The 13792-nt window shown below is 39.9% G+C and overlaps 1 protein-coding gene across 4 annotated transcripts in view; it reads left to right on the top strand.

The window, feature by feature from the left end:
• The window catches only part of JAK1 (Janus kinase 1), a 62625-nt gene that overhangs the window by 27999 nt on the left and 20834 nt on the right, over positions 1–13792 (top strand). For 3 of the 4 annotated variants that reach the window (XM_056355689.1, XM_056355692.1, XM_056355690.1), the window contains exons 2-5: positions 3951–4030; positions 4898–5096; positions 7311–7434; positions 12577–12730. In XM_056355689.1, coding sequence (XP_056211664.1) covers positions 4025–4030; positions 4898–5096; positions 7311–7434; positions 12577–12730 — 483 coding nt within the window. In that variant the 5' untranslated portion in view covers positions 3951–4024. The remainder of the gene's footprint in view (positions 1–3950; positions 4031–4897; positions 5097–7310; positions 7435–12576; positions 12731–13792) is intronic. The other variant, XM_056355691.1, reaches the window with a different exon arrangement.

The raw sequence follows: 13792 nt of genomic DNA on the forward strand, positions 1-13792 counted from the left end.
TATTCAAGTGAAGCTCTTTTTGTGTTTTGGGTTTGTTTTTTTTTTTTTTAGAGGGGGACTCTTGGCAGACCGGGTGCAGATGTTCCAGCTTCACAGGAGGCTTCAGAGCCAGGCTGGCTTTCCCAGGCTTCTCCTTCCACAATAGTGGCTTAACTTCTTTCTGGTTCAAGGAAGATTTGCAGTTGTTTCTAAAGTATTTAATTTATGCCTTTGCCTTTTCTTTGTTTGATTTTTGAGGCATGCAAAAGTTTAAAGGGGTCATTTAATAGTGTTGTACATTTGTAGGGTTTTTTTCCTTAGAAACGTTGGGACTATTGGGCTTGAACCGTTCTGCTTTTACTAAGGTAATCTTGTCTGTGGCAAGTCATAGGCAGGAACCTGAATTTTTACCAACTATTATTCTCTTCCAGGTATTTAATTAAGTATGAATAGTTTAATAGCCAACCAGAAACGAACTAATTTTGAACAACCTGTCTTTAGATTTTCCTCTCCCTATTTTTTAACTTTTCATCTTTCTGATACCAAAATTTTGCGGGAGCTTCATCAGTGTATGAGAAAAAAATACTTTCTGTGGGCTCCAGATCTGTTCATTGACCTTGTCCAAAGAAATTAGATATGAGTTTAGGCAATTGTGGGTGCATGGTTTTGTTTTTGTGCCTGTGTGCACCCAAAATCACTGATTTTGTGGTTGTTAACCTTGCATGAAGAATGAGTCATTGTCCCCCTCTGCTGGCAGTGCACCGGGCTGGGGATTTGTTCACCCTGACAGCCAGCGAAGTTACTCTGTGAATGAAATACAGAAGGTGGCAGGTATGTGTGTATATGTTGGTCAGGATTTTAAATGGCCAGAGAAACCCTTTGCTCTGGGGAGTGCTTGAGAAGCTATAATGCAGCAGCTTTTGAGGTGAAGATACCAAGTGGTATCTTGAGTAAAGCCATCCAACCTTCCCCGAAATGTTTTGCAGCATGCATTGCAAAAGACTTGTTTCCCCCATGAGAAGAAAAACACACTCTGAAAAGTGCAGATTCTGTCTTGTCAGTCAGACTACTCCCAGCAGTATCCCTGTCATCCGATGCTAAGTCCCCTGGAGCCGTGCTGCTCAAGGAGGATGGGTAAAGTGTTGGGAAGTGCTGCAAGAATGAGCAGGGGAAAGTGGAGCTTGTGCAGGAAGAGACCAGTGGAACATGGCACAAGCCAAGCAAAGTGCAACCTGAGAAGGGATCCAGCTGGTGTCTATAAGTTCATCAGGGAAATATGAGCAAGGGAGATAATCTGCAGAAGATACACAAAACAATGGTCTGCTGAGGCTCTGAAACCTTGTAAGTGGCAAAGGATAAATATCCCCTTCAGATTTCTGAGATGAAGCATGAGGGCTGTGTAACATGATGCCTAAGATTGCAAGAGACTGAATGTAATGGCCATGGGGAGCTCTGGGTCATGCACATGGGACTGGGGTGAGCCTTGCAGAGGGGACAGTCCCATGGCTGCCTGTATGTGCTGGCAGGCAGCCGGGTCTGGAGGAGCGAAGGGCTGCCGTAGTGCTGGCCCGGCTGGCACTGGGTGCCATCACCTGTATGTATGTAATATTAATGTGTAGGACTGGTAAGAGATGCTACTGTTAAGAGAGAGCAGGAATGTGTCTTGTTCAAAGGATGCTTTTTGGAAGATTAAGATGCATTTTTAAAAAGGTGAATTCCTGACATTGAGCATGGGAATATCTGGAAAACCTGTTTGTAAATATTAAGTTAGAGATTGGATGTTGGTTTGTTTGGTTCATCCCCTGAAGTGTATTGTAAATGAAGCGCTTAAGGCTTTTTGTATTCTGGGAATTGCTGCTGCGATTAGAAACAAAAGGACAAACTACTAAGCAAACCCAAAGAACTTATGTTGAAAAGCAACAATTTTGATTTATGAATCTGCAAGAAGGCAATGGTTTTATATTTCCCTTCACATTTTAAAACATCTGGACGATCTTTTTACTGTTATGCCCACACAGACATTAAAATATATTGAGTTTCATAGAACAGTTTGAGTTGGAAGGGACATTAAAGATCATCTGGTTCCAACCCCCCTGCCATGTAAAATGTTTAAAAGAGAGTGTTTTCAATTAGATTAAAGCTAATATCTTTAGCCTTTTGTGTTTAATTTTTATGGTCCTGTGCAGAAATAATTACTGGCTTGTCTGCATGTTGCAGTAGTCATGCTCTCAATTACTTCTTCCCCATATTACTGCTGGAGGAATGTGTCTGGAAACTCAGATTTAGCATTAAAGTGGCACGGATGGAAGGAACATTCAATTTAATTGTAAATGTGTGCTGTGCTGTTAAATGTGGGTTTTTTTCTATTTTATCACATTTGCTGGGCACTTCCCAAGCACAAGGGAAGCTTGTGCAGCAGTGTCAGACTTTTCTCCTGTCTAAGTGTAAGGCTTGTAAATCAATATTCATCGAAGTCTGTTATATCAGATTAAGGCCTAATGCTGTTGCAGTGAAACCAATACACATTTAGTTCAAGTATGTTTTGGCAGAGATAGCAGAGAAGAGAAAAAGGTGGGGATGGAGAATACAAATGGAGGAGTCTTTCACCCTCAGATGAGTAATGGGTGATGTTTACCAAACCAGCAGTACTGTCAGGTTTAGATCAGGCACATTTTGTCACATTTAGTTTGCCATTGCTCTTCGTTAGTGACTATGCCAGGAGAAGCAAGTGGAATAGTTTTCCCTTGAGAGCATGGAGCCGTGGCTTGTGGACAGTGACGCGGGACCAGGGCCAGAGCACAGGAGTCTCTCTGCAGATGCAGAAGAGAGTCCCACATCCTTCCTCTCTTCAAGGAGTCCAGACTCCTTCCCCATCTGGCTTATTCCCATTCCTTAGGAGAGGAGCAGCCTGTCTGCCCTTGGAAGGAAACATCACCCATGCCTTTCAAGCATGCCAGCACTTTCACTGATGCTCCATGCTCTACCATCAGGACTTCTTACCAATCAGGACAGATTTCTTAACAATCCCCACTCTTTCCCCACCTGCTTCTTAAGTATTCCTGTAGCATCTCGTTGATTTTAACAGCCGTGCCTGGTATTAGATAGTGCTTTAAATAGAGGCACTGTCATGCCTGCCAGTAAAAGAAAAAAAAGATGGTATTGTTATTTTGCTGGTTTGCTTCAGGTGATGAGGATAACCTCTAACTTTGGGTGGGACTAGTTTTGCAAACCAGCCCCAGAATACTGAGGTGGTTTGTGGTGTTTTTAAGCCTTAGATAAGGCTTAACACCCCCCCCACCCCCCCGTGTAGGCTCCTGGAAAGGTGCCTGTGCTGCTTGAAGACACTGAAGACATGGGCTGTGCTCCTTGTGAACAAGGTTCCTCTGACAGAAATACAACCCTTGCAGTGATGCTCCCTTGAGTAGCTTCCTTATTCTCTGCATCCCACCCAAGGCTCTGCACTTTTCATAGGGCAAAGGAGACTAAAATAAAGAAAAAAACCACAATCATTTGAAGGGGAAGACACAGTAGAGACTAGGGAAGAATTGGAATTAGCAATATGAAGTTAAAAATGTGAAGAATGAAGTGACTTCAAAAGCCACAAAGGAAGTAGAGCAAAGAAAAGAAAGCTTCTTTGGTGTCACAGCTAAAGGTTGCAGTGAGTGCAACACTAAACTGATGGTTAATGCTCTGAAAATAGGAAAAAAACCCCAATGAATAATGAAGGCTTTCCCCTGTTTTTTGTTTGCATCTCAGTCAGGGCATCCAAAGAGTCAAAAGAAATCAGTAGACTTACATAGATTCCTAGACACTTGCTATGACTGTCTTTGGCTGAGACTAGGTCTGGATCTCAGTTACATTAAATGAAAGATTCCCTTGGATTTCAAGTGGCATTTTATCAGCCAGGCCATATATTTTGTGCCTCAAACTGTACAAAGCCATTCTTGACAATATTATTTTTTTTTTTCCAGCCAGAGTCAAGTTGCTTTTGGAAAGTGTGAAGATAATCCATTTCAGTTGTGTGGAGGATCAGACAGTCACATAAATGCAGGTGTGTTGGCTTTTGAGGTTTGGTTTTGTTTGTTTGTTTTTCGGTGGGAGGATTGATTTCATAAACTGTAGAATTGGTGGTTTGGGTTTTTGTTATTAATTGAGCAAAGGCGTAGTAAAACGTGGAACACAGACCCTGTAATACCTGGAGTGTGTGTTCTTCTATTTCCTTTCTGCTCTTTCTATTAAGCACTGGGTATAAAATGCAACATGCATTTTCTTTCGAGTCAGAGCTGTCTTGTATGCATTCTTGGCAGTCTAAAAGCTATTGGATTAAACCTACTTAATGCTACTTTTTCCTTCTGGAGAGAGAGAGAAGTAATAATAAAAACCTAACTCTCCAGTAAAGCTCTTTTCATCATGACACATCAAGTATCAGATGTTTAAAAAACAAAGGGTGAGAGGGGAGAAAACTATCAAAAATATTTAGCTGTTAAGGAGACAGTAAAAATAGAAGCTACCTTTTTTTTCATTTTAAGGAAATATAAATTGTACTGTTTATATTACCAAGCCTCAAGTATTGTTTTTCAGCCAGTTAGGTGCTTAAGGATGTGAAAGTTATTCCTGCTTTACAGTCAAAAGAGAAACCTCCTAGAATAGTTGTGGAACCACCAGAACAGAAGGGAATTATTTGGAACAGAGTTACCAGAAACAGAATAAATATTGACATTTCTTTTTTCACTTCTCCCCTTGTTTGTGAAAGGGGGACCTGATTTTCAGTAATCAGGTTCCCAGTGTGAAGACTCTGAGATGCGCTGTGCCTAGCCCATCATAGTGTACAGCAGCCTCATCAGCAATGGATTTGTGTTCTGATAAATACTCAAACTCTGCTTCACGTTTTCCTTAACTATTTTTCCTCCACTTTCAGTATCTAAATGTAAAGGAAGATTGCAAGGCCATGGCTTTCTGTGCAAAAATGAGGAGCACAAAGAAGAGTGAAGTAAACCTGGAAGCTCAGCATCAGGGTTTAGAAATACTTCTATACGTGCAAGATAAAAATCCCATTTGTTACACCAGTGGCGAGTTTACCTCGGAGGAGCTGTGCATTATAGCTGCCAAGAGGTGTTGTGAGTATTTGGATTTTATGTTAAGTTCTCAGTGGCAAGGCCTGACAGTATCGAAAGTGATGCATCCTTCTCTGCATGTAAGTCAATGTTTGTAGAAGAAATGTGCGTGTTATATAGTCTAGGATGGAAACTTTTGCCAAGGGTCTGTTTGCGCAGTTCTTAAACTGCTTGGAATGGAAGAAATGGTGGCAGAGACTGTCTTGAGGTTCACCTAAAGTGACGATCTCCCACCGTGGTTTCTGGCAGATACAGGTACTAATTCTTTAATTTGGGTGAGGTGATTATGTTTCTTTTAAAAGGAGACGCCATATACAAATAAGTTAACACAAAGTGGCTTTTACTTTGCACAGGAGTTGGTAAACCTGTCAGGATCTGTCCTATGTTATAAAAATTTTTGGAGAGGGCTCATGAAAAAAACAAAACCAAACCCAAAACCTATTTGCTACTTTCCGCTTTTAGGTTTCTGTTATTTGACACCCCTTTGCAGAGTTATTCAACAGTTAAGATCACCTGAACTGCACACCATTGTGGTAACACGTCAGCGTATGATGAAAAGTCCTTGCTTTGTTACTGTGGTCCTTGGCTCAGCAAAATGTTTGAACATATATGTAATTCTACTGGAATTAGTGGATTTAATCTGTGTTTGAGCCTCATGAAACCAGTGTGCTTTTCTATTTATGATGCTACAGTTCTTTCCTGCCCTGATCCCGAGTTTGTGTTTCCCAAGCTTCACAGAACACTATTACTCAGCTGATGTGGGAGTGGTGAATCTGGCTGTCTAAATGGACAAACTGGGCTTTAGCTTTCCTGCAGCTTTAAAATATTTTCTTTTCCTGTGTCGTCTTGATGCCTGTGACATTGAGTACCTTTTAGTTCATTTTACCTAATTGCTTCCTTTCCATTGGAAAGGCAGGAATGATGGGAATCTGCAGGACAAACCTCATCAAATAAGTACTCATGTTGTTTTTGAATAGTTTTAATGAAAATGAGGAGTACTGACACTCCACATATTTCTGTCAGCATGGAAGAGCTGTGAACTTCTACTGTTTGTATGGGTGTGAACCCGCACACTGTGCAGCTGCACCCAGTAATTTCTGTTGGAAGTTCAGAACCTTTGAAGAAATTACTTAAAGTGAGCTTTCCTTAAAGGAACTTTTTTCTGCCTTCTCTTGCTTTTCACTAAGTCCACAGCACATGGCAGTGAAGTACAAAAGTCTTACCTGTTTCAGCAGGCCTGTGATGCTGGTCTCTGCTGTAAATCACAACTTGAATGTTAAACAATCGATGGCATTTCTGTACTGCTTGTTGACTGGCAGAAGGCAACGGCTGCCCAACACCACCTTCTGTGAACTTTGCAATTAAGCTGTTTTTATTCCCTTGACTTCTCTTCTTCCCTTCTGCTGTCTCTACCCAATTCACAATATAGAGTTTCACTGAATTCCACAGGACCCCAACAAAGTGCTCTGCACTTGGCCTAATTTCAGAAAGACACTTAAGCACATGCTACAGTGCTTTCTGCAGCAGAACTACTTGGCTGCTTTTGCAAAAAGGTACTGCCTCCTGTGGAGCAGGAAACCAAAGCAAGGATTACAACAAGGGTAGACCTGTAAACATACCATGGTCTGTTTTCCTTTGGGATGATGTAAATACAAAGGTTAAAGCAGGTCGGCCTAGACATACAATTCAAAGTCTGTTCTTCATTGGAAACCCCTCTGTTGAACTAGCAAAGAATGGAAAGATTCTGCTTGTTTGCTAGTGAGAAGGGGATTTTCATTGTTTCATTAAAACCTTCTTTTTCAACTAGGGGAATAAAATTTATTAATAAAATAAAACTGACAACAAAGTTGTGGTATCACTTGAGTCGTTTTGTTAAAACACCCGTTTCTGTCGTCTGGAAAAAGTGGAGATTTTTAAATCGTTTCCTCTTAAGTTCAGACCTTTGGCAAAATCAGGATTTCAGAGTAAGTTTAATGTTAGAAGTAGCTTAAATGATACACTGTTTAATACATGATAAATCTGTTTGAGTGAACCAATGTGCAGTTTGCAGTTCCACTTTAACAATAACTTTCTAATGTTTGTTTTAAACTAATCCTAGTATCAGTTTCTGTTCATGGTCTATTTTGCAAGATCAGATATTTACGCATTTGTATTATTGGGACACACATATGTATTGTAGCCATGCAATTCATACATTTGTTTACTTTTCTCTGACAGCTATATCTCCTCTGTGCCATAATCTCTTTGCCCTGTATGATGAAAACAAAAGACTCTGGTATGCACCAAACCAGGTCTTCAAGATAGATGAAAAAACATCACACCAGCTCCATTATCGAATGAGGTAAGTGCAAAACATCTGAAATACGATTCTTTAACTGTATGTGGATGCTCTGACTCTTACTACTGAACTCACTGAAGAAGCAGGAAAGCAAAACCAAAAGAAGCAGCTTGCTTTTCACAGCATAGGTAAGAGATGAACAGTAAAAGCTTAAAATGTCTTGTCTCCTGATTTTTTTTTCATCTTTGCTATTGAAAAAAGCCCCAGAAGTTGAAAACCCACAAGAACCCTTATTCACAAAGCTGTAGGTGACTGAAGTAACGAAAAGGTAAATTGAAGAAAATGGCTGGAAAACATTGTTTTATTATGTCACTATTTTGAATGTTTCAAGTGCCTTGGAACACTTTGAAGTGTTCAGAGTGAACTGTACTCCTACTGAAGTTAATGGGAATTTTACAATGAACTTGAAAGGAGAAAGCAACATGCTATTACTTTTGAAATTCTCTAGGACTGTAGGGGAATCAGCATGACCTCACTGTGAGTCGCATGCACTAGACTGTAGAAAGCATCAGAAAGTAGAAACCATTGTTCCCAAGATGTTTACCTGACATGTACCATCAGGTTGATCTTCAGGTGGCGTCCTTAAAATGCAGCACATAGCATGCTGAGGTTGCTGGGGCTGAATGGGTACAGCAGCCCTCATCCACTGGGAAATGAAAGCAGTAATGCTGACAACTGTTGAGCGCTCTCACATACTGTAGCTAAAGGAAGCATGCCCTCCTTTTAGGATTTGACAGAAATCTATTTCTGCACATTATACTGCCGCCGCCTTTTCATTTTTGTTATGACTTTTCTTCTTGCATTAATTCGAGCGTTAAGTTTATGATTTAGGAGAACAGTATGTGGAATAAACTTTGCTTCCAGGAATAATTATCTAGAAACTTTACCCATCTTGCTAAACCAAGTCCACAGATCATTTCTGTCGATTCTTCAAGGTACAACTGTAAGAAAATAAGCTTCTACGTAATATTCCCTCTTCGCCTTAAAATGTAATACATACATGGTCAGTTTGTGCTATAGCGAAAAAACTTCAAGTGGTAATATAGCTGTGTGCATTTTAACATCTTTTTTTCTGATAATCTCTAGTTAGACAACATGACTGTCCCTTGTACATGCTAAGGGGGGGATCGGCATGTATAAACTTCAGGTTGTGCATCCAAACTGTTTTCTAGGCTTGTTAGAGAATAACAGCCTCTTTGCTTATACAGATAGAGACAGCTTTGAAAAGGTGATCTTTGAATTGTAAGGTTGTGATTCTGATTACGTTTGTGCCAGACAAAAATACTGGCAGTCAACAAACAGATCTTTGCTTTTCAAGTAATTATAATACTGACAGCTATTATATTATAGTCTTTTCTTTAACACAGTCTTTTAGTTGTGTTAATGACTTAACCTTGTCTAATCTCAGATTTAAACAGCTGTGATTTGGCAAATAAAACGCTGTAGAGTAATGACTCCACAAGAAGCTCTGAGGACTCTGATGGCCTCTTACAGAGCATTCAGTGCCCTTTCTTGCTTTAAGAGATCGGTCAGATTAACCATATACTGGATAATAATAAAATTTCTTGGTATAATGTGAGTCTGGGGTGTTTTCCCCTGATACTGAAATTCTTTGATGTGGTCTGCTTTTTTTTCAGTAAAAAGAAAGTGGTATTTTAAAAGTGTAGTTGTGGGAATTTAATTTATCTAATTAGAAGTATGATACCGGTTTTATCTCAATTCTTAAAAAATAACTTCTGCTGTGTTTGGTGTCCATATGTTTCTGCTTTGGGTGAATGGTGAGAGCTCTCTCCAGGTACTCTTCCATTCCTACTGCATCTTACCTGCATAGTGGGTAAATGCCACCTTCTTTAAAACTGCTTGAAGAACTCCCTCTTATAAACCTTCTTTGACTATTTGTAACTCTTATCAGCTGATAGGTATATAGGCAAAATTGATGTTGAACTTTATTTTCTGGAAATTTTTCTATTCTACCATTTTATAGAATGAAGCTATGGAAAATGCTCTGCTTTCCCTATTTAAAAAGTTTTGGTGGTTTATTTTTTTGAGCTTTGGAGTTGGGATTTGAAGTTTGGCAAGGATGTCTCTTTTGTCAGATATACTTCATCCATGTAAAACTGGCAAACTTTGGGCCAAGAATATGTATTTAAAATAATTTCACATGCACTTATGAAGAGCCTATATGAGTTAAGCACTAAAATCTAAAGATTCCCATCTCCCTAAGAATACTGCCATGTATTGATGAAGTGGTATTTTCCTTTCTTTCATTTCTGATCTGTTGTGTATCTTGGCTTGGGCATCTGAACTAGAGAGCAGGGCAGAGCACTGTAAAATTATGAGCAATACTGGATTGTGAAATTGTTCTCTAAACGACTATTGTTTATTCTGAGCTCTGCAAGAGCAGAATTCCTCTTGAAAAAGGAAAATGCTCTGAGCTTATTCAGTAGTGCAGTGTATTAGACTGTATCTAGCGATTTAGAGACTAAATCATTTTTATGTGGACAACCTTATGTTTGAAATTTCATTACATTGATAGATTTGATTTAGTCGTGTCCTATTGAAATAATATATATAAAATGAAGGTATGTGACTGAGTAGTTTCAAATGTTTTTAGATGATTGGTTTCTCTCCCACTGCTGAAAGCTTTAGATTTGGTTTCTGATTGTGTGGACTTCCTGTCTTCCTCCTGCTCCCATCAAATCTGTGCCAGCTGCTGTACTTTGGTAATATTTTAAAAGGACTTCGTTTTCTCAAGAAACTTTTTAACTAGCACTGTATTTCTTTCATTTACCTCAAGCTTAAAAAAAGTCTACAACATAAGAAACCACAATATTTTGTAATGCTCTGGTCTAATTAGCACACCAGCTGGTGGACGAGGAGTTTAACTGTTCCATAGCTGCATTGTGTTTAAGCCAGAGGTAGCAGTGTTTCTTGGTGTGGAGAAAGGACCCAAAGAAATGTTTCTGGAAGCTCTGATAAGAGGGGTGATCACAGCTGCTGTAGGTGAAAGAGAACAGCAGGTCCCCCTCCAGCATTTCCACCACTCCTTGGCCAGATTGAACTGGTGAAGTGCAAAGCTGCTCCTTCCCGGGGGTGACCCGCTCGGGCTGACTCCCAAAATCCCTCTGGCTGTCTCTCACCCATGCTGCAGGTGCCTGCCCTGGGCTAAAATGCTCTAAAGGAGGAGTGGGTCATGCTCCTGAAACATAGGAGCCCTCAGTCTCCAGCCCGTTTGCAGGACTTCTGAATTGGAAAGCTTGTGCTCCTGTTTCTGTTTGTGAAAATGGAATAGTAATAATCTGTCTCCCCCTTGTCACAAGTCCATCAGTCTGTTCAAGGGAGACTGTCCTTTATTTATATGGTTCCTCAAACAATTTTTATTGTAAATTTTAAGTGTTGTCTTAATTGATGTGGTTTAAATGGGGAAGGAGTAAATTCTCCTCTCAGTTACAAACAGTACGCAATACCTTGCCCATAATTCTTTTCAGGAAATAACAAAAGAATGTGAGGTATTAATTATCACTCATTTTTATAAAGTAGCATATGAAAACAAGGTATTTCCTGGAGGCAGAAGGATTTGCTTTGCTCTGCTTTTCATGCTTCAACCAAAGGAGTTCTGCATTACCTCACAGTACTTGTCAGGAATTTTTGGTGTAGTTGTGTGTTGGTGTTCCTACTCACGCTATAGACATGTGCTTTTGGGGGACTTAAAAACAACTTACCAAAAAGAAAAGATGTACAGAAACACAGTACAGAAAGTCTCACCTCTTAAAGTATAATTTGATACGTAATTCTTCAGTTGAATGGTCAACTTACTGTGCAGATAACTACGTGTGATTAAAAGACATGATGCTGAAGTAAAAGTGCCAATTTTGCTTTGCTTTTGAAGACCCTGACTCTGGACTGAGGCTGATACACACCAACCTCAACCACTGCAGGACTGGGGTTTAATCCATGAACTTATATTCTGTTCAGAGTCAAATCACAAAGATAGTCGCATAACTTTAAAACACACACGTTTGCATGTGGGTTGTCCTGCACCATAATGTTTGTAAGCATTGATTTTACATTTCCCTTTGTATTAATGCAGAGAGACACACACAGACAGACACACACACACGTGTGTGTGCATGGTTTGCTCTTGCTGGTGCTGAATGCTCCTCTGGAATTAGATGGACGTGTTCTTATAGAAGTCATTTCTACTTAGCAGTTGGGTAGGTCTGCTCTGCTGTGGCCTTTTAATTGTAAGTAGTACATGATCACATGCAAGGCATGAACCTTTGCAAAAGGCACATTGATTCAAACCAGATTTAACTAAACTTTATTTAAAATGTTAATAGAACCCAGATAAACACAAATTTCCATAACAGTTTAGGCAAAGATTTCTCAAAAGGTGCAAAGAGAGGCTCCAAAATTTCAATTCTTTTCAGCAGATGCCAGCTCCTTTAGCAGCTTTTCAGTTAAATAGCCTTGCATACAGATGTGGCTAAAAAGCTTGTTTGCAATATACACAGAAGATCAGCTGTGTCCCTTGAAGACCAGATGATTTGAATTAGTGCTTTTTTCACCAGCTCCATCCGAAACCAGAGGGAAGCAGACATTCCAGGGAGCGAGGCATCGTGCTGCTTCCTGCTCCAGCTGTGGGGGAGGTACTCATGGCAGTTCTGCCCTGCACATTGCTTTGGTGCCGATAGAAGAGGAGGCCTGAAGTCTTGCTAGCCCTTTAGATGAGTCGTTTTATCTTGGAATGCAAATGCCAGTCATCGCACGGTAGAAGCATTACAGTCTCATACTGCTCAAGCAGTGTCAGGGGTGATGGAAATCTAATTGTCATCTGAGTGGTGGCTTCTTGTTTGGTGGACTGTGCAGGGATGCAACAGGCAGTCAGGTGTGAACTGTGAGTTAAGAGTGTGAGATACTGTTGAGTGGAAATGCTGAAGACCTTTGACTAATACACCATTTTCCCTCAATTCCTCAGGCCAGGCATGTGGTTTTTCTGCAGCAGACCATGTGCAAGCTGCAGCCTCAGGGACTGATGGGTTTCGACTTTTAACTGATTTTCTTTTAGAAGGTTAAAATACGTATCTACTGTAAACAGAGGATTTCCCCAAAAGTTTTTAAAGTTTATTCCTCTTTTCTTGTAAGGTACTACTTTACAAACTGGCATGGGACTAGTGAAAATGAACCCTCAGTGTGGAGGCATTCTCCAAGGAAAGCAAAGAACTCTTATGAGAAGAAGCCGGCACCAGAAGGAACTCCTATACTTGATGCAAACTCATTAGAATACATCTTTGCACAGGTAAGAGGTTGCTTGCAAGCATCACACAAAAACTATTTGATCCAGTAGAAGTGGCTTTAAAGACATTATCAAACTTCTAAAGTACATGCAACCTTACCTGTTAGTAATTGATAAGTGATTTCTTCATACTCCTGCGTGGTGGAGAGAAGAGAATTGGCTATGTGAAGAGCAACCTGCCTATATGCAGAACGTGTGAAGAAACTGTATGTCTCACAATCCAAAAAGGGCTACATTTTTATGGTGTACTTTCTTTTAATATCAACTATTTTTAGATATAAATGCTATCATCTTTTCTTTTGCCAAATATTTGCACACAACTTTGATATCCGTAGTCCTACGGAGAGGAGCAGCAGCAGTATTAAAACTGACAATATGGTGTCCTTTTAATGCGTCTTTTTTACTGTGTGGTGTAAAAGCATTGACTGATAATACCGCTGTCACACAGTCAGCTTACGTGCAGTTTTTATTTCCTTCTGTTGTGCCTCCCTCTTGGTGGCGGTACAGGCAGCACGCTGGATGTGGCAAGTAGGCAGGATCCCTATTTCAGAAGGCTTGTGCTCTTGGACAAAAAAGTTTGTCCATGATTTTGCAAACTCCAAACTGTGTAGTTTCACCAAAGAAGTGGGAAGGTTGAAGTTGATGAAGGCTTGTGAAATGAGCAAATTAAATGCATTGGAGGAAAACTTGTTTACTTTTAATTCTGAGTATAATTACTGCAGAATTTTAAGACTTTGAAATATGGTTGTGTCCCTCAGGAAAAGAGATAGCATGAAGGTGCTTCACTGAATCCTTGTTGTTTTGTTGTGAAACCAGAATAAAAGAAAATACCAAATTAGCTACAGCTATGTGTGCGTTTTAATGGTACCACCTGCATTTTAAAGTAGGAAAAGAAGCAAATCTTTTATTCTGTATAACCAAACTGACTTACACCTTTTTTTCTATGAACATTCCTGTGTACATATATGCAACTTTGCAAAATCACTATTTGAAAACATGCTGCAAAACTGGGTTTTGTCCTTTTTTTTTTTTTTTTTTCCTTTCTCCTTTTTTTGAGTGTCAGCA

The sequence above is a fragment of the Falco biarmicus genome, chromosome 11, assembly GCF_023638135.1.
Source record: "Falco biarmicus isolate bFalBia1 chromosome 11, bFalBia1.pri, whole genome shotgun sequence".
Lineage (NCBI taxonomy): Eukaryota > Metazoa > Chordata > Aves > Falconiformes > Falconidae > Falco > Falco biarmicus.